This window comes from Neltuma alba, unplaced genomic scaffold (assembly GCF_004799145.2).
Source record: "Neltuma alba isolate B1F8T4 unplaced genomic scaffold, ASM479914v2 tig00003186_pilon, whole genome shotgun sequence".
Taxonomy (NCBI): domain Eukaryota; kingdom Viridiplantae; phylum Streptophyta; class Magnoliopsida; order Fabales; family Fabaceae; genus Neltuma; species Neltuma alba.
In genome coordinates, this window is record NW_021633177.1 from 558,003 (window position 1) to 578,195 (window position 20,193).

Sequence of the window (20,193 nt, forward strand, 5' to 3'; positions counted from 1 at the left end):
TCTTTAATTGTTTCATCCAAAATCGACGTGCAGGCCCCAAAAAAGCCGTCATGAGTTGTGCGTCGGGGTGGGCTAAGCTAATCCATATTCCGTGTATTCCTAATGCCTTTCATGATAAACGTTTCTTCTAAGCCTTCATGTCTGGCAATGATTAAAGGAAGTGGAGACAATAGTGAAGCGGCAAAACTCGATTACTGAAATTGCTTGTCATGAAATTCAAGGCTGCAAGAAAGATGGACTCTCAGCCAATTGTCCGAAGCTGGCTCAAAATCTCATCAAAGTCTGCAGGGGGTTGACAAGAAAAATGCAACTGCTCTCCTGTATGGGGATGCCGAAATCTGCAAAATAACATTCTCTTCTCAGTTTTCATTGCAAATTGAATGGGAAATTGAGAGCCATTAAATTGTAAGATGGCTTTATCCTCTCACCCAAGAGTCAAAGCATGAAGGCAAGGCCTATCTAGCCTAGATACCATCTGTACAATTTGGCCCCGCAAGCTCGTCGGTGTTCTGGGCTGAAGAAGTGATAAGGCCATGCTCTTCGTCCCTCCGTACACCTCATCACCCAGCAAAGGAACTCCTAGATACTTAGAGTGCGCACGTATCTAAAATAACCAGGAGAGCATGGGTTACAGGGTTTCCCCTTTCTTTCAGGTATGGTAGGGGGCTGTGATTCAGCCCACTAACATTCACAATGAACTCGAAGCTCAATAACATTCATTTTTATTTTAGATCAGAAAATATGTAACTCTTGATGGATGGACAGAAGACAAATCGAGTTCATATCAAATCACACCATCAAAAATGAATTCATGAGTCAGATGATATCTTCAGCTATCAAGCAAAGGCCTTTAAGGAAGTAGCCAGTAGTTTTTCCCAGAAAAGCTTCGACCCAACATTATTTTTCATATTCTGTTCAGAGGGCCCCACAAAATTTACCCAAGATCCCACTGACATGATGATACCATAAATCATTAACATCTCGTTTTCAAGCTATATACCATGAAATACCTGATGAGTACGCCCAGTTTCTAACTTCCATTCAAGCAATGCACAGGCACCCTTAGCAAGTATCTCAGTTACTTTGTACCTAATACAAGTAACCGTCAATTAAACACGTGGAATTAACACCATGAATAACAACTTAATAGATTGCACAAGGTAAGATTTTCGCCCATTCAATTCGGTTTTAATCATTTAATTACAAGACACGAAGTTCGCAAAAATAAACCATCCTAAAGCAATTTTGTCAAGGCATATTAAACTCTCATATAAAAGAAAATCAAATCTCATTATTTTCACACACACCATAAGTATTTTTGTCCGTGTTTTAGTTGTTACTTAACATATGTGGACTTCATTTACCCATAGTAAAATATAACAAGCAGCAACCAAATATAAATCATATTACTTGGTGAATCACCTACTAGCAGCATAACGGGCTTTTCTAGAATTAACCGATCCAGCTACAGCAGTCATTCTAAGCCGGTTATTAGGGTCACGGCCAACTGGAACCTCAACACGTCCAGCAGTTGGAGAGGGAACCCCAACAGTTAGACTGACATACACCCTTTTGATAGTACGTAGCTTGAATTGCTCTGATAAATGGATATGGGAATGTTCATCCTGCCATCAAAGCATATAGAAAGGGGAGACAAAAATCACATGTAAGTCTATTATGGCATTAGAGAGCAAGGATTCCAATGTTTTGCCAAGGGTGGGAGCTTGTTATTAATTTCCACAGGATCAAACTTTACCTTCGCCACAACAAGCAGTCCACTAGTGCCTTTGTCCAGCCTATGCACAATCCCTGGGCGGACTGATGCTCCACACATGCTGGAATGTGATTGTAAACCTTCACAGGAACCTGGACGAATAGAGTAGCTATCAAAATCATCATCAGAATCTTCAGTCTCTGAAAGAGCTTCCTTGTTTGAAATTTCAACATTTGGAAGGCTGCAATGGTGAAGAATGCCATTGACGAGAGTGCCAGATGTATTTCCAGGTGCTGGATGCACAACCTGAGTTGAAGAATGAATCAAGTCAATAGTTTGACCCTGTCTGGCATTAACAATACCTTCTGAATAATGCTTCACGCCTGTCAAATATTTAGAGTTATAGGCTTGGAATTACCATGTGTGCAGGTTTATTAATTACTAGCACATGCTCATCTTCATAAACAATATCCAACTCCATATGTTCTGGCTCAGCTCTCAACTGTTGTAACTCTGAAATCGTGCAATTGATCTTATCCCCGGCCTTGACATTGAAAGAAACCTGCTCAAACAATCATTAAACACAAGCTGATTCCTTTATCCAGGAAGCTGCTACAGAAATTAAGATACTAGAGATTTTAACAGGTACAATGAAATAAAGTTCCCATGTTACTTTAAGGAAAAATTAAGGCGAGGATAAGAAGCATGTTTGTTACGTCAATTGACATCAAATCGCTCTTTTCAATGATTCAATCCATGAAATGATCGATCAACAACCACAGCGCTAAAATAAAAACAGAGGCATGCTCAAACAATACCGATGAATCCAGGTTGAATGTAATGCACCTAAGTAATGATGAATTCTTGAAGTTTATAAGCGCAACGATGAACACCAACAATATTAGAACAGTTTCCACAAAGAGATTAGTTCCATAAGAAACTGAGAGATTCAGTGTATGAGTCTAGTCTAAGCATTAGCCATACTTCCTTGGATTTCGAAGACATCACACATCTCAGATTCATGAACTTATTAGTCATGATGCTTTGTGTTATTAAACTTCACAAATGAAGTCGGTTAACCACACAGATACTTCCCTCATCACATATGGCCACGTTTCCTCGCAAGATGCTGGAAAAATGGTCAGTTTTACTACACACAAACAAGCACAACGAAGTAACACACCTCCGACATTACACAAACTTCAAACAGAGTTTCCATTGACATTGAGATTTACCTTATCAACAACACGGCCGTTGACATGAACAAGCCCCGCTCTAATACTTGACTGCACACGAGCCCTACTTATGCCGTTGATGCGGGAAGATATCCAAGAATCGAGCCTCAGCTTTCCTGAACCGGCCTCAACAGTCTCCTCCAACCGCACGCCGGCGTAATTCGTCCTCTTAGCGAAGACCGGCTCTGGCTCACCATCGGAGCCTAAGGCTCCGTCGAAACCACAACAGCCTCTAATTGTTCTCGCAACTCCGAGAGGGAATTCATGATTCCGACCCCTAGCGGAGAAGAAAGCAGGTGAGGCACGAAATGATTTTGCTGTGAAAGCACCGGGACATGTGCAAGAGTGAAGCCAGAGCATCTTCTCCTTCACTGCCCCGTCCTCCGTTGGATAAAAACGAGGACGTAAGAACCGCGGACTGGCGCCTCCAAGTAAAACGACGACGTGTTTCCCCGATATCCCCCACTCGCGAATCGTGAGGAGTAAATCAACTATTGGTCGTTTATAATTGATGACACGTGGCACCCAATTTATGAATTATGATAAGTCTCAAATTTCAACTAATTTTCGTTTAAGTTGTTCCTCTTATGATTAAATTCTTTTATGAATAAATTGGACGACTATATTGAACCAGTGCATACTTTTTTAAGCCAACATTAAAAGTACAAACTTTTTAGAACCGTTTTCTACCATGCTAAATACTTGGCATTCACAAAAATTAAAAAAAAGTATTTAGATAGAAATAAAATCATAATTTTAAAAGTACGGTATAAGAAATAAATATGTAAAAAAAATTATCCCAATTGACGAAAAAATTATTTTCAAAAGCACTTTTTAGGATTATTAAACACCCCCCTAAAAAGGTTAATGAAAGCATTGTCCACCCATTTTAACATACAAAATCCAGGTGTGATTCTCTTGAAATAAAGAAATGAGGTCAGCAGAAACAAGTCCATTATCCTTTCCTTTTCCAATTGCCCCTTTTCTCAATTATATTCAAAATCACTTTAGAAAATGCAAATTCTACTCAGATAGCCAGGTCCATTGAAGGACAATCATTGTGCAATTAATTCACACTTTAAATTGATTGGGCCACTAGCTAATCACATCACAACTCACAAGTCCGCTTATGGCCATGCTCCGGTCATACAAAAGCAACAAGTAAAAAGCAGCCAGAAACCCAACCTACATATATCAAAAAGCAAACAGAATAGTCGAGAGCCTAATTAATGTGAAGGAGGCCAATCAACACAGAAGATTAGCTTTGATTAGTTTAGAATATTTGGGTCTCACCAACCCAAGACGATCAAGATGAAGGAGCTCGCACACACTTAGGATGAACCTCATACCCACATTCAAGACATTGGTAGGCCCAGCTTGAGCCTTGTTCCTCACACTCACAACAGATAAAAGGGCCTCCTCCATTGCCATCAGATACCAGATTCAGATGATGGTGATGGCCTTCATGGCATACCAATCTCGGATAATCCTTGGCCTCTTCTTCAAGCTGTTTCTCCAGAAGCTCCACCCTGGAATCAGTGAAGGGATACGCATTCTCTTGGTACAAGTTTATCAAGTTCCTGCCATTTCTGGTTATTGTTTTACCATCCGGACCCAATATCACCAAGGTTGGTATCCCTTGCACATCGAAGTGCCTCACAAGTCTCTTGATCTCTGGGTCCCCAAAAGGCAGTGCCAGCCAAGGCATACCACTGAAGTATGAATCGAAGCAAGCTTGGTCCCGATCACTTGATACCAGCACTATCTCAAAGTCCTCTCCATTTCCAGCTTCACTCACCGTCCTCCTGATCTTGTGGTAGACTGATATCAGTTTGGGAGTGAAGTTGAGGCATGGCTGGCACCATTGGGCTGAGAAGTAGAGTCCTATGGTTTTGCCCACTAACGAAGCAACAGGTACTTGTTTGATATCAGCTTGAGGTGGACCCAAAACGTAGTCTCTATTATGGTTTGTCAGTAAATTTATCAGTGTCTGATTCTCATGCTTCTCTCTGTCTTCCCTCTTCAGTTGCTCCAGCCTCTCCTTACTGAACGGATAAGCTTCGACCCCGTAGCGGTAAATGAGTTCAACCCCATCATCTACAGTAGCCTCGTCCTTGTTACAACCATTGGGTAGCAGTATTACTAAACGAGGAATACCTTCGACATCGAACTTTTTGGTCAGGGCTTTCTTTGTTTCCAGATCAGAGAATGGAATCGCAAGCCACGGCATTTGTGCATAATAGGTTTCAAAGGCACTCAAGTCTTCATCGGAGGACACGTACACAATCTCAAAACCTGGGACCTTGCTCCTGAGCTCCTCATATATGCAAACCAGCACTTCGGTGAATCTCCGGCATGGTGCGTACCAGTTAGCACCGAACAAAAGACCCACCACCTTCCCTTCAATATCACAGACTTTCACCTGCACCCACAATATACATCTACCCACCCAGTTAGCAATCATATAATTAAAAAGGTTGCTAATATGAGTTGTGATGGAAGTGCAGCGGCCCGGGGTTCATTATTTAAATCAGATTCATACATCTTATATCTTTTTCAAAATGATTGATTGATAAAAAAAATAGAGAAATCAGAAGTCACAAAAATTTGGTACAACGGATATGAAAGGAGGGGTGCTAATAAAGAACAGAAGGATGTTGATTCTCATCATATCCACAAATGATATAGGAAAAGGACCGGGCACCTAAATGGGCCACGTGTACAAGCAACAACGTTAATGCGGGGCTAAAGGAATGGTTTATAGGTAACACTCGTCCTTTCGACTGGGATGCTTGGCTGTCCACAACACGCACAGCGTGGAATCTCACGTACACGGATAGGGACTCGTACTTTAGACATGTGCAGCTCGTGAGTTCTAACACTCTTGAAAACTAAGCGATTAGGAGTCATATAGAAGTTATAACCCCAGCAAAGCAACCCAAAAGCCAGCAAAATAATGCCACAAATGATCACCTTATCATATATAGGAGTCGCTCTTAAGTCTGGTTTTTGATACAGAAGTAGAAAAGTTCTAAACAACTCTTCAATTCTACCTGCGTCGGTGGGAACCACCATTAGATTTAACGACAGTCTCAATTATCTAAGGAAATGAAGCCAAATCAATAATTATTCCGAAGAATCATAAGGATTAGAAAGTCAACCATCTGTCCAAATTAGATGCTTTTCTGATAATACCTCATTCATCTGGGAACAAGAAAAAGGACTCTGATGGCCCAGTTCTCAGCTGCGCTCCTCATTTCGCAGGTTTTCAAGCGGAAAACAATGTCATAGTTGAGGTAAAAACTATACATCTAATTATATATGTACATGTTTGATGAGCTTGCTACTGATCAGAGGCCAGTTAATGAGAATGTATCTGAGGTTAATTACCAGGTTATTACAAACGCTAAAACTTTGGTTAATAATGAGCTGACGCCTCATGAATTGGGGGGCATCACAAGCATTAGGTGTCGGCACTCGGCAGGTCGGATCTGTACAAAGGATCCCACAACTTCTTTGAAACAACAAAAGGGGGGAGAGAGAGAGAGACTCATAGGCTCGTGTTCATCTCTTGCACAAAATGGGCAGGACTGACTGAATATTTGGCTAAAGTCCGTCTCTCGTATAAAGAAATCAGACGTTGTAGACGTAATATCTACATAAACCATTTTTAAATTAATCATATCCACTACAATAGACAGATAGAGGACAATGAGCGGAGCTGAAGTCACCCAATAAACAAAAGTATCTTATATAAATATTAATTAATTAGCGGCTAGAAACGAAATCAACTTTCCTTTTTCTTTTATATAGGTGGTGTCATTCAACAGACGCCAGAGAACTTTTTGTTCTTTTCCGGCAAAGTATATAAAGTTGAGCTCTGAGCAAAGTTCGGCCAATATAAAGTATAGGACGGGCATCATCTCACACAAAATTATACACAGAACAATGGAAGAAGCCGGAATATATATATAGAAGTTTTCACACACTGTTAAATTTTCTAAATTTAGCAGAAACGAGAAAGAGAACCTGAGACCCAGTTGGAGATAGCAGAAAATCACGATCTTTGGAGGCAAGAAGAGACGAGAATCTAGAGCTTGACAAGTTTCCCATGTGTCCATTGCTCAACAGAGCTCCAGGTCCATCCCTCGTCGTCTCTGTCCTCATCGCTCTCTCTCTCTCTCTCTCTATTTCTCTCTCTCTCACTTCCTTTCTCGCTCAATCGATCACCCTGTATGGGGTTGGCGTCCCTTGGCTATAAGTGAAGAAAGCAACATCGGACGCGAACTGATGTGTTTTGAGAAGAACCATATTCTTTCCACGTCATTGCATCCTGTTCGTTCCATATCGTGCATCACACGTTGCAATCATCGGCAGCTCGGAGATACGGATAATCTACGTCGCAGCCACGTTGAGGATGATAGAGGGGTATAGATATACGGTCGAGATTGGTCAGTGTAAGGTCGCCGGTGATCTACGGGCAGCGATGAAAGAGGGAGGGTCCGTGGAGTCATAATAGATGTTTGATTATGATGATTAGACTAACGGGGACACCTGGCAATCCCTTTAAGTTCCTTCACTTTTCTGTCACGACCTTTCTCCGCTAAACAGTGAAAGCATTTATGTTCCACAGTAACGTGGCAAGTGCATACTTGTACGAAGGAATGATTCTTGAAAATATATATATATTAATTAACTATATGCAAATACTATTTTATCAGACTTCGTCCCCTCCTTTTTTTTGTTTTCTCTGATCCATTTCAATATTTTAATCATAGGGGTCATCGTAATAGTCTACCATTTATAATTGTGACGACTTACTGAAAGCATATTTTACAATATATTTTGCCATCAAAATATTTTAAAATATTATCAATACACGTGTGTGAAGTCCAATATGCTACTACATCCAATCATACACAAGATTTGGTTAAACAATTTGATAAATTAAAAAAAATAAGTAAATTATTTTAAAATATTTATATTTATTATTTTTTTAAATTAATTTGTTGGAATTATGAATCAATATACAGTATAATGATACTGAAAAGTATCTTAGAAACATGGTATTACATGTGTTGTGGTTAAATAATTCATATAGCTTTCTTGGTTTCCCCAAAATAATCAAATGGAGCGCAAATGCAGTACTGCTTTCGGTTTCAATCATATGACATCGTTTATAAATTGTAAACGAAATCTTTTAAGGAAGTATTATAATAAGATTCTATGTAAGGAAAAAAAATTACAAAACAAGTTCCAGATGTTATTATTTTCCGTTCTAGGATTTGTCATTACAGGCTGTTTAAGTTATTATTAAATCTTTTAGTAGTTATTTCTCTTGTACAAAACTTGATTGTAATTCTCTCGTGTTTTATTTAGGCCTGGAAGTGGTATTGGTTTATTATTATTTCAAAGTCTGCCTATGATATCGAAGAGTTGCGGTTATAAAATTTGGCACTGAATTTAATTTTTGAATACAATTTCTGATGTTGCACCCGCAAAATTTAAAAAAAAAAAAAAGATATTGATTTTTAGGGCATGAATTGGTGATGAATTAGAAAAGGTTGCTCTTTGGAAAAAGTTGTTCGTAATCTGTGTTCCGCAGTGTAGTTTTTAGGGCGATGAAAATATAAAAATGTAATTTTGAATTTGTATATATTTAATTTTAGAAAGATGATGCTGCCATTCGAAAAAAGAAAAAAAAAAATCTTCATTCCTCATCCTCTTAATACTAGTTCACAGTTCAAACCTTCTAGGCAGGAACCCAATTAAAAAAAAAAAAAAAAAAAGAGTCTTCTAATAGTGGTATTTATTAGTGAACACTTCTGAACAAGCCAACTCAAAATAAGGAAAATGTAGGTATATTAACTTTAAAAAAAACATTAATATAACAAAAGTATTCTTGTATGCTCCACTTCTTAATGTAGGATTTAATTATTCAGTTGATTTTTATCCTAAATATAAAACATATTTTTTTATATTTATTAATTTTTTAAATTACCATATTGATACTCTCTCAACCATAAATCAAACAGGAAAATGTTAAAAAAGATAATTATGATATTTAAAAAAATATTATATTTTTTATTAATAATTAACTTACTTAATTTTTTAATATAATCAAATTATTTAAGTAGTTCTTACATCAATGGATGAATACTATGAGGGTGTTTGGCAACCTCCAAACCATGGTTTTAGAAACACTTTTTTCCTAAAATGAGACAAATTCCTCCACATATTTATTTCGTAAACTGTAAAAACACTTCTGAAACCATAGTTTGGTTTCTATCCAAACACTGTCGGTAAGGTATAGCTCAGTTAGAATGAATGCGAGAAACTTGTTTGGTATTCCATCTTTTTGTTTCTTTTGACCAAATGTTTGGTTGGGTTTGGTTTTCTTTTCTTTTCCATCTAAGCGAATGATTAAAATTATGAATTCATAACTATGTAGAAAATCTATAGTTGAGCATTATTTGCCTTCAATACCAAAATATTTCTGCCATAGAGGTGGAGGTATCTAAGCAAGGAAGGATCGTAGTGGCACTGATTGGGGTTTTCGGAATCTCCTACAGTGACTATCTTTATGCTTAGCAAAATAAATCCCATACAGAGTAAAAATAATTTTCTTGAAGCTATTATAAAACACCACATTATCTCATCTCATTTCCGGTTAGAAAACGACGCTCGAACACCGTCAAATTAGTCACGGGGGTTCGTTTTCCGGTACGTGATGAGATTTCTGGGCTGTGATGATGAAAACGAAATTGAAGATCAGTTTGATTTGAATGCCCGGAAATGTGAGGGATATTGCCGTGATGAATATAAACTCAACACGAGAATGAACAATAACCTGATAATTGAGCTCTGGTGTGATCAAAAAGTCCCGGGCACTGAAAAAGATTGGTTTCATGGCGATATGCTGTCAAAAGTCAAGTCTAATGGCTGATCTGGAAAATTTTAAGTGGCTTATTCGAAAAGGCACAGGTAATCTTTTTAATTTTCGATGTTTGGCACCGTGCCATGAAACCAACACACGCGTGCCTGCATATAAGTTCCATACTTCGCATCCTCAAAATACGGGTGGGTGTATGATACATTAGCTAATATTATTAATATAAAAATTAGAAAACTAATTTAAAAAATTAATCAAGTCAGTTAATTATAACAAATATGTATTGATTTTTTTAAAATTATCCTCTTTAGTAATTTATTGGAACTAATTTATTAGAATTACTAATCTGAGTAGATTAAAAAAATTAATTAAATTAGTTATTTATAATAAATAAGTATTATCTTTTCTAAAATATCCTTACTAATAAAGTGTGTTTACTAAAAATATTATTATTACAATGAATACCTAGATAAATATAAGAGACAAAGTGAATTAGAATCTTATATTTAGAACCAAAATAAAAGTCAAATAAGTTCTTATATTAAGGAATGAAGATTGTAGTCTTAGAGGGAGTGCATTTTAGATAAAACATTACTCTATATGTTTGGAAGACAAAGTTGACTGAGATCTTATTTTTAGAATTAAATCTAGTTCTCTAACTAACTCTAATATTAAGATAGAAAAGTGATCGTATAATTGCTTAATTTAGAAAATTAAACTAGGAGAATTATAATGAGATCTTAAAGAAAAAATTATTATTAAAAATTTCAATAACAATATAAATAATCTGCAATGACAAGTCTTGAAATAAAAATGACAACTTAAAACCTTTTTTATAATATTTTTTTTAAATCTCATTATAATTTTTCCGGTTAAATTTCGCAGCGACAAGATTGCCGTGGGAAAATGCCATACTCATTATTATTGGCGGGTATAATTTGAGCGCATGGTTGGCATTGTAGGGCGCGGGCATCGGATTCTCTCGGTGGGAATACGGTGGGGGAGGGTGCAGGGTGGGGACAGAGCCAGGGTGGAAGAGAAGCCAGATGTGTACGGAAAGGAACACGTATGGGAAAAGGAGGGACAGGTGTCATTTGATGCGTGAGTTGTGGAGGTCGTTGGCGTTCAATTATGGGAACCTCGTGGGGAGTGGGGTCCAAGAAGGGAGGCGACACGTGGATGGGGCGAGGCAGAGGCGATGCTTTTGATTGATGTAAGAGCCGAGCGAGTGGGCCGCTGGGAGACGCGTGTCCCTTTGGAGGGATCTGATTCTTTGAATGAGGCCCAGGGCACCTCCATCTGCTTCTACTGGTGCCTCTGCTCCTGTACTTACTACATACCTTTGCACAGTTGTACTCTCATGTACGATCCTCCCTCAATTATTTATTCATATCACAAGACAGAGAAAGCAGGAACATACAATTAATTGGAAGAAGTTGCGTTTTGCGTTTGTGTTTCCCCCTTTTCAGCCGATAGCTTGTTTATCTTGAAGTTATATTTTACGACCCATTTGAATTCTTAACTTTGATTTATTGCATAATCTTTTTTTTTTGCTATGAAAAAAATACGTATTTTTTTATTTTTTTTTGGAGCAAATACATAAATGGATTGAACATGCAACCTTCTATCTCCGGGAGGGTTCTTATAATTCCCTAAGAAGTGCTTGGATTGTTCAAAAATTACTTTTAAAGAGTATTTTTTCATAAATCGAGATAAATTTTTTTGTATATTTATTTCATATATTGTAAAAATATTTTTAAAACAATGATTTTGTTTCTACCCCAAATACCTCATAAATTACAAGGCAGTCCACATCAAAATTACACATTACAAATGAACATAGGTATCCAACTCAACCCCAAGTTACAAGTCGCTTGATCTAGGTTCTCCCAAGTGATATTATATTACGCAGGATAAACACACAAGAAATTCCCAAACATTTATCCAGGCATTTCTAGATCGAGAATGTCTCTCCAAGCGTGGCTTGGGGGAATTGAATCCCTCCCTATTCTATGAGAGGGCGCGGTTAGGCCAGACTTAAAAAGTACTCAGTCTTTAGTAGAACTCAGTACCATGTAAATCATATTCACCACCTAGTCATTTCCAGGAAAAGTTGGCACGTGAATGGGTTGATTAATTTGTAAATAGGCAAACCCAATTGAAACCTGCTCTTCCAATTTATATCTCATTCGAAATATTTTTGGTTGATTTGTATATTGGTCCTGTTGATTTTGCCCTCCCATGCGCCATGCACAAAAATACAACCGGTCAAATTATGTGGCCATGTGGTCAAAGCTAACAATTTATGCATGCGTGGTTTATAGTTTGGCATTTATGAAACAGAATAAAAGATCAGAGTTTGGGGCCGAAAGCTCTTGAGGGTGATGGTCCATGGAAAATGGATGAAATTTGAATGAGCTGAAATGCTATACATCTATCAGAGCCAACTCAATGTGACGTGGCTCGAAAGAAACAACTCTGGGCATGAAGCTAGCTGAGATTTTAGACTGAAAAAGGCTTTCGAGCTTCAACGTCTTGTTGTTTTCTCAAGGAAAACTGTACTGAGGACAATAACTTAATCGTGCTTAAATTCAAAATGTCAAGCCGACGTGTCCACACGTCTGGTTTTAGTTCACCAACCTCGTCAAAAAGATGGTAAGCAAAACAGGGTTTTAAAGCAGGCGGCATTATTGTGTAGCCTCTTGACCGTATGAAAGTGGACGGGGGAACTCTTGAGGCCTATATACGCGAGTAGGTGAAACTGTTTTTTTTTTATAAAAGAAAAACCTTTAAATCAGCAAGCTGTTGAAAAATTTTGATAGCGTTAGATTGCAAAATTACTGGCCAAATGAAACTTGCTTTCTGCCGTCTCCTCTTTAGCAGGGGCTCAACCTCTTCAACCAATGATTGATAGGTTTTGCCAACAAAGAGTTGATTTGGGACCTGATACATCCCTTTTAATCTCGTGTTTCAGTTCCAGAGGAGACACGTTTATAAGCAGAGAAGCTACGAACAGCGAGCCGAATCAAGACGTGTTTAGATGGAATTAAAATCATAATTTTAAAAATATTTTTTAAAGTATCCAAACACCTCGTTAGTAGATTGTTTGGATACTTGGTGATAGGATTTACAAGGAGTATTGGACAGCTAGGGTCAGCTAGGCTATGTGGTCACGCGAACCTTCTAACACCTCACAAAATCCCCTGGACTACTGGTTATCTCTTTATTTCTTCCGGGTCCTTATTCGCTGATTGGCGTCTTGCTCAATTTGGACTTTAAACTTTGTGTTGAAAATAACATAATTATTTTATATGATTTTCGTCAAAAGCAACAGAACATTACTAACTATACTCAAATTTGTCTTTGTTTCCAAAGCAGCTTTTAAAAATAATTGGAAGCCAGAGAACATGGGTCGAGTACCGTCAAGTGCATATAATTATAAATTAAAAAAAAGGAAAATATATCGGCATGCAATTGCATACGACATTTTTTGTAAGGGCAAAAAAAAGGTTTGGACCATTTTTTTTTTTTGACCGATGAAGGTTTGGACTTACGTAGTGGCAACTAGAAGCAAACCATTTTCTGCTTCTCTTCTCTTTCCTTTCCCAATTCAAATTCATTCAACTTTTGTCCAAATGCAACCTCAAGTTGAACTCCTCTCTCAGATTTATACAATATTCAGACACTCAAAAATCTCAACCTTCCTCCCCAAACGACGTTCATGTTTGGAAAACTGTTATATTAAACTGTGGTTCGAAAAAAAAACCAGCAGTTCAACAAAAACAAAACTTAGATTTCAGAAACAGATGGTAACGAGAAAAACCAATCTGTGAGACCTCAGCACATGTGCTTCATTTACTTTTGAGGACTATGTTCTCCACATTAAACTGAAGTTTGGATGGCAAATGAAACACGGATATTTACAAGGCTAATCAGAGCAGACATGCGTAATAATAATTCTGATTATTCATTCCACATTCAGTATGATCACATAATAATGCGAACACAACGAGAGTGATTGGTTGCAGCCAGGAACATGATAATTATGAGACGTATGTAAAATGAGGATGACATGGAAGAAAGAAGAAGAAGGAGAAGACAAAGTGGAGAGCCGTGCGGGAGAGAAATATCTGAAAATGGGGATGCAAGCTGATGAGATTAAAGTGGTCAAACAAGTGGACAGGATAGGAGCAAAATATGACAAAAAGCAAAACAACGAATGAAAATGGGTAGCACACGAATCTGTCTAGCAGCCCAACCTGCTGCAACTACGTCGTACGGAGACATAATTGATGAACCTTGGAAAATGGTTCTCCTTAAAGTGGCCGAAAACGAAAGCAAAGTATTCTCATTTTGATTCATCCATTAATTCCGGCTGTGTTCTCAGTGAGCGAGCTAGCTCTCTGCTACTTGCAGATCGCATAATTTCAATATTCTGAATATATTTTTTTTGTCTCCTTGTCAGGCCAGCCACCACCCCCCACAACCTCCCTCACCTCACATGATTCATACAACGTTATCATCACTTCCTTTCCTAAGGTTTCCCCTTTTTCGTTTAACTCTTTCGAGGAACACTGAATCATCGTGTGCGGTCCCTGTAAAACGACATGTCACTTTAAAAAAATATTTTGTAAAATAGTAGGCAAAGAAAAAAAAAAATCTTAAGGATCATACCCACCATTCTTATCATTGAAATTTATGAAACTCTGCATTATAGCGTAGGGCCACTGACTTTTGTTACTTTATGGCGTCACATATCTGGCAAAAATTATTATACTTATGAAAAATACGTACAAAATTTTGAGTAAGAAATATACGCACATGTAAAATTCTCTCTTGAAAGGGAGGGGGTAAAATATGAACAGAACAGTAAAGTCGTGTGAAATTATCTGACCTATTCCGATCAGCTCAATAGTATAACGTTGGTAGCTCCACACATTTATCCTCCCCCCATCGTCGTGTCTTTTATTTTTCAAATTGGACCCTTTTACCGTTTCACCCTTTAACATTATCATATTTGTTTCTTTGATTTTTTTTTTTTTTTGGGTCTGTGCTTTATCTTGTCCGAATCGTACCAAAACTTGTCCGGATCAGTTCAAGAACGTGCCAAGTACAAGAGACCTAACTGATGTGAAACTTGTTTGAAATGTAAATTTAAATGCGAGTAACAAAGTCGCAAATTTAAACAACCATATAATTAGACGGCAAAAGCCAAAAAAGCGAAAGCAACCATATAATTAATTCAATGAATAGAGCGGAAAAGCTTGCCTACCATAAATCTTGGCTCCCCAAATATCGTAAGGCCGCCGTAGATAAGTTTGGCGTTAGACATATCACCTATTACCAACAAATACACTTAAAAACAAGAAAAGCCAGTGTGTGTGTGTGTGTGTGTGTTCGCGCTCTTTTGTAGTTTCAGATAACAAAATAAAAGAGTGAAAATAGATTCCATTGGGGATATGGTGCAATGATGACGTTGCTTTTTGTAAAATAGCAGTCCCCGCCTTTGTCAATTTTATCCGCTCTCTTTCATAGCTGGACGTCATCTTCTCTCTCTGTCGCTTTATAAAAATTTAAGGGGAAATATTACCTATAAGTTTCGAATGAGAAAAAATAAATACAGACAGATTCCTCCAATTTCATTTAATATTTGTTATCCGACAAATTCTTTTTACTGGAATCGATCCTAACTCCCAATGAAATATTTCTCTCAGACCTGGACTCGCTAATGTTTGATGTAATTGATAAATCATTGATTATTATTTGTTGGGGAATTAAAAGACGTGCCTTTGAAGAGAATTAATTCTAGACAAGAAAAAAGAACATTTCACAGGAAAAATCATTAAAAATAAAAAAGGTAAGGACAAATAAACCTGTTCTCTAAAGTATAGCGCAGCTTGGCCGAAATATATAGAAAAAATATCAAGGGAATAAAAAAAACTGTACAAGATATAATGAGATGCATGAAGAAAATTTTGAAAGATTAGATTCAAAACTATAGGGATCAAGTTGTTGGTGGTGATTAATTTTACATTTCTTATTTATTAAATTAAAGGTCACGGTTCGTCTTCCAGTCACATATATACTCATATCAAATGAAAATATACACCAGAGCTTGAGAGGTCATGTCTTATTCGAATTTCATAGATAAGGAAAAGGTGATGCATAAAGCTGCGATTATCACACAATTTGTAGAGACATGATGACGTGTGATAAGATTAGGGGATGAAGCATTTTTCTCCATGAAAATTTTTCAAGGTACTTTTGAATTTCAAATCACTTCCAAACATCCATTCACATATCTAAATTTCATTGCTATTTTAGTCTCTAGATTCCTGAATTGAAATAAAATATCTATGATTCCCATGATTGACGTGGAAACAAAAATATCTATATGCTATAAAAAAATTTTAGTTTTTGCACTTTTCTTTAGAGACTCAGAGTTCTCATTAGAAACATTTGATATGTTTACCATGATAATCTCTTCTATCTTAAATGACACCTAATTAATTAATACATGAAAATTAAGAAAAGGTCTGAGGCGAGTCGATAAGTCACATGCCCACTAGACCTTTGATCAGGTGTTGAGGAATAAATGTTCTTGATGTTAGTTTGACTCTAAAGCCTTAGGGAATAAATATACTATTATCTCCTGTTCTTAATATAAAATCTTCTTTGACTTTTATTTTGGTCATAAATACAAGGTAAGAAAGATAACACATATTTATTATAAATAACTAACTTAACTTTTTTTTAATTTCCTCAAATTAGTCAATTAGCTCTTATAATTAAGATTGGAGATAGTATTTATAAAGGATCAAATCACCCGTATCAATTAGGTCACATATTTAAAAATAACAAATGCGCCATCTAATTAATTAACCGTTGCGGACCATGGAAGCATTCTCTGTTGGGATATGGTGTGTACTTATTTTATTAAAAGGCAGTGAACTCTTCCTTTTTGTTTTTTTATTAAAAAGAAACATAAAATTGACAGTGGGTTTAGATAAGATAAGAATGTGAAACAATAGTTTTAAAATCGACTGTTTTAATACCAAACAAGGCGATGGGAGAGATCCCTAATGGAAAGTGTTGGTTATAATTTATTTAGGAGAGGATAAGCACAGCCAAAACAGAAAATATTTCCCCCCTTTCTTGATATCCACGTGGCAGCATATCGGCGGGACAATGCTATGCAGGAGAAAACAACACTGGTTAGGCATGTGAGATTTTTAACATTTGTTTCGTATTTATGGACGATGTGATTAATTAGGAGAGAGGTGTGTACTGTAGGCCAACCAACCTTAGCTTAATCAAATCGCCATCAACACTAATACTAATTCTTAATTGGGACATGTCACTCCATTATGTTGCTGACCCCATGCCTTTATTGCTGGACATATCATGGTTTTTTTAAATTAATTATAATTAATCATGACACACGAAAATAACGTCAGGTGGGCAAGTCTATTTCCACCAACAGCTCCTAGTGATTGATACATATATATATATATATATATATAAATTAGTGTGGGTAAGTGATAATGGCTGTTAATAAAATAAATTATACTTCAACCAGTTCTTGCCACATGGACTGGTTTGGGACTAAATTTAGTCTTTTCAGTCTATTTTGTCTATTAAATTTATTATTTTGTCTAAACTAATTTATATAATTTATAAATTATCACATAATCTGATGTTATATTTGAGTATTTTAGATAAATTATATCACATTTATTATAATTAAATAATTTATTTAATCTTATTAGTTTATTTAAATTAGTTAAATAGGAATGCATGACGCATTAATAATGATTATTTTCATGTTGCGTAAAAGTATTAAGTAAATATAAAGTAATTATTTTATAAGAAGGGAGCATATTGTATCACCAGTTTTGTTCTTCTAATTAGGCTCCATGTGACACTTTCTTATTTGTTTCATATTCTCCAAGCATGTCAATGTACACCTTGCAACTTTATTTTGTTATAAGAATTTTGTTTCAGAAAAACTTTTAGGGAATATTTCTACCCTACATCTAGAAAATATCTAGTCACAGGCTCACTGACAGGGTTTCCCTCCATTGAACTAAATTATAGGTTAGCTTTCACCGACTTACTAACAATGACAAAGTTTTCCACCCCTCGCTGAAAATAGACGGTGAGAAGGTCTTATCACACTAATAGACAAGTTCTTTATAGACCCCCTTAAAATTACAAAAAACGGTACAACATAAACAAAAACACATTTGTCTCTATCTTACTACAACACAAAAAGCTTTAAGTGAATTGTAATTCTATTCTAATATTTGTTTTTATTTTCCATTCATCGTGGTAATTAAAAATTGGGAATATAGAATTCAAAGCAAAACGTACAGGGTTGGGCAAAATTAAAGTGGTGAGCCGCATGCACCGCATGCTATCAGGCAGCCACGGAGGGGGCTGATGTTGGTAGCTAATCCGCTAATGCACCCATTAGTCAAATGGCTACCAGAACACAATTAATGAGCTTCCCCACATTAACACAACCAAACCCCAAATCACAACCCTCCATTATTATGACCAATTTCATCCGTCCTCGCGTTTCATGATGAGAACTTGGGCTAGCTTTTGCCGGTATAGAAAATGAGCTCGTGCGACGGGGCATGTGTGAACAGAGTAATTTTCTTCCATAGATTTTAACAATGACTTAGCTTATATTAACGGGATTGATCTACGTGATAAACGGTTTGGTACCACTTAAGTAAGATCTCGAGTTCGAGTCTCAACATATAGAAATCCCTGTTGAAAGACTCACCTATTTCAATCAGGTTTGTGACATGAGTCAGATCCAAATATAGTCGGAATAAAACTCCAACAAATTTATTGGGCAACAAAAAAAAAAACTTAATGTGGAAGAAGAGATTTACGAAGAGGAAGATGGTTCAAAAGGAGTGAATGAATTGAATGGTAGTAAAGGCAAAAAAGGAAATATAGCAGCTGGCATCGAGTTGGTGCTTTTAAGTAAAACCAAATCAAAAATCAGAATCTGACTGCTTCTCATGGGAAAGCACACGAGAGATAGTCACCCCCTCCACTTGCCTTCAAGGAAACCACCAGGTTAACCATTTTGTGGATTTACATGTGTTCGCGTGAATACCCCGCTCTCTTTCTCTCTCATCCACACCACTGACTCTTAAACTTCGATTTCATTTTCCTTTTCAGATATGAAAATTCTGGAACCCTTCAAAGATTTAGAGCTATTTTTGTGCTTCCAACAACAGCATCACCATGTTCTTAAGTAATAACCTGCTAAATTCATCAATAAATGAAAACTGAAACTCTGAAAACATCTACAATCAATCAATCAGACCATGGATCTTCCGCCGCCACACCCATAATCGGCAAATCAATGTCACAATCCCAGAAACATGAATTTTTTCACGGCTACATTCCTCCAAAACCAAAAAAACACACCACTTACAACTTAATTCTACACAACGCAGACAGAGCTAAGAGAAACCAGCTGGTTTCACTCTGTTTTATGGCTAATTTTACCCCAACGGCGACACCGGCGGCGAGGGTTGAATCTGGGAGAGTTGAGCTGATTAACAGGGATTTTCGCAGGGATTCAGAAGCTGAGGATCCAGCTTGGCTCTACAAACCGGGCACATAGGGTGCCTGGAAAGCCAGGTATCGGCGCATTCCACATGGAACCCGTGGTTGCAACCTGGAACCAGTCGAGCCGGTTGCTCGTTCTCGATCTCGTCGAGGCACACGGCGCATTCGCTCCCCATCAAAAGTTCCTTCCCGGTGACTCTGGGCATCTTCTCCAGCTGCGATGCCGACAAGCCCTTCTCCGGCGAGGGCTTCGACGGCAGCGCGACTTGAGGGCGGTGGGTAGTGGCGTACCAGAGAAGACACATGTAGACCATGAAGACGGCGCTCATGCCGAGGCAGGGCAAGAAGAGTGCCAGAAGAACGGAATCAATCATTCTGACGTGTGGACGTTCCGATTGGGCCAGGGAACTGAAGAGGGGGAGGCCAATTAATGTGGTGGCGGCGGTTGGTAGAGAAGCGAAGGTGAAGGAGCTGGGCGGTTACCACAGAGACACACCATAGCGACTTATGGTTATGGGAAAAGCGAGAAAAAACTTACAGAGAAATGGGGTTATATCAGAGGGAGGGGGGAGGGAGAGAGTTTGGGGCGACGGTGACGTGGAATGGTTTTCGTGAGCAACGGCTAAGTCGAGAAGACGAGAGAAGAAGGGCTAGGGTGTTTGGCCTTTTATCTTTTTGTTGCGAACACCTCTCCGTTTGCGCGCTTTTCTAAGCGTCTTGAGGAGGGATTTCGTGTTTCGTAGCGCACAAGGACA

At 37.6% G+C, this 20,193-nt stretch overlaps 3 protein-coding genes across 5 annotated transcripts; all 3 read right to left on the reverse strand.

Annotated features, from left to right (window-relative positions):
- On the reverse strand, positions 1-3,673 carry LOC114740605 (RNA pseudouridine synthase 2, chloroplastic). Of its 2 annotated transcripts, XM_028928780.1 has the most exons (7): positions 2,950-3,673; positions 2,133-2,276; positions 1,757-2,020; positions 1,423-1,625; positions 1,011-1,089; positions 429-604; positions 1-338 (listed from the first exon to the last, which is right to left on the reverse strand). In XM_028928780.1, exons 1-7 carry the CDS (start codon positions 3,307-3,309, stop codon positions 242-244), a joined length of 1,323 nt encoding a protein of 440 aa, XP_028784613.1. In that variant the 5' UTR covers positions 3,310-3,673; the 3' UTR covers positions 1-241. The 2 variants fall into 2 exon arrangements, with proteins under 2 accessions (XP_028784613.1, XP_028784614.1); XM_028928781.1 differs by lacking the exon at positions 1-338 and having other exon boundaries at positions 500-604; positions 1,001-1,089.
- A 282-nt stretch (positions 3,674-3,955) lies between these two features.
- On the reverse strand, positions 3,956-7,253 carry LOC114740607 (probable nucleoredoxin 2). Of its 2 annotated transcripts, XM_028928783.1 has the most exons (3): positions 6,979-7,253; positions 4,243-5,371; positions 3,956-4,134 (listed from the first exon to the last, which is right to left on the reverse strand). In XM_028928783.1, exons 1-2 carry the CDS (start codon positions 7,114-7,116, stop codon positions 4,256-4,258), a joined length of 1,254 nt encoding a protein of 417 aa, XP_028784616.1. In that variant the 5' UTR covers positions 7,117-7,253; the 3' UTR covers positions 3,956-4,134; positions 4,243-4,255. The 2 variants fall into 2 exon arrangements, with proteins under 2 accessions (XP_028784616.1, XP_028784615.1); XM_028928782.1 differs by having other exon boundaries at positions 3,960-5,371; positions 6,979-7,250.
- Positions 7,254-18,915: 11,662 nt separating this feature from the next.
- On the reverse strand, positions 18,916-20,193 carry LOC114740608 (E3 ubiquitin-protein ligase ATL23-like). Its single transcript, XM_028928784.1, has one exon. The coding sequence runs from the start codon at positions 19,810-19,812 to the stop codon at positions 19,426-19,428; it is 387 nt and encodes a 128-aa protein (XP_028784617.1). The 5' UTR covers positions 19,813-20,193; the 3' UTR covers positions 18,916-19,425.

What these genes read in the sequence shown, in the direction of transcription:
- LOC114740605 (XM_028928780.1), bottom strand. Translation starts at nt 3,309, where the DNA reads ATGCTCTGGCTTCACTCTTGCACATGTCCCGGTGCTTTCACAGCAAAA. An exon ending in ACGGCCGTGTTGTTGATAAG is followed by an intron (nt 2,277 to 2,949) that starts GTAAATCTCAAT and finishes TTGTTTGAGCAG; the next exon opens with GTTTCTTTCAATGTCAAGGC. An exon ending in TTAATAAACCTGCACACATG is followed by an intron (nt 2,021 to 2,132) that starts GTAATTCCAAGC and finishes TCTTCAACTCAG; the next exon opens with GTTGTGCATCCAGCACCTGG.
- LOC114740608 (XM_028928784.1), bottom strand. Translation starts at nt 19,812, where the DNA reads ATGATTGATTCCGTTCTTCTGGCACTCTTCTTGCCCTGCCTCGGCATG.
- LOC114740607 (XM_028928783.1), bottom strand. Translation starts at nt 7,116, where the DNA reads ATGAGGACAGAGACGACGAGGGATGGACCTGGAGCTCTGTTGAGCAAT. An exon ending in TATCTCCAACTGGGTCTCAG is followed by an intron (nt 5,372 to 6,978) that starts GTTCTCTTTCTC and finishes TTGTGGGTGCAG; the next exon opens with GTGAAAGTCTGTGATATTGA.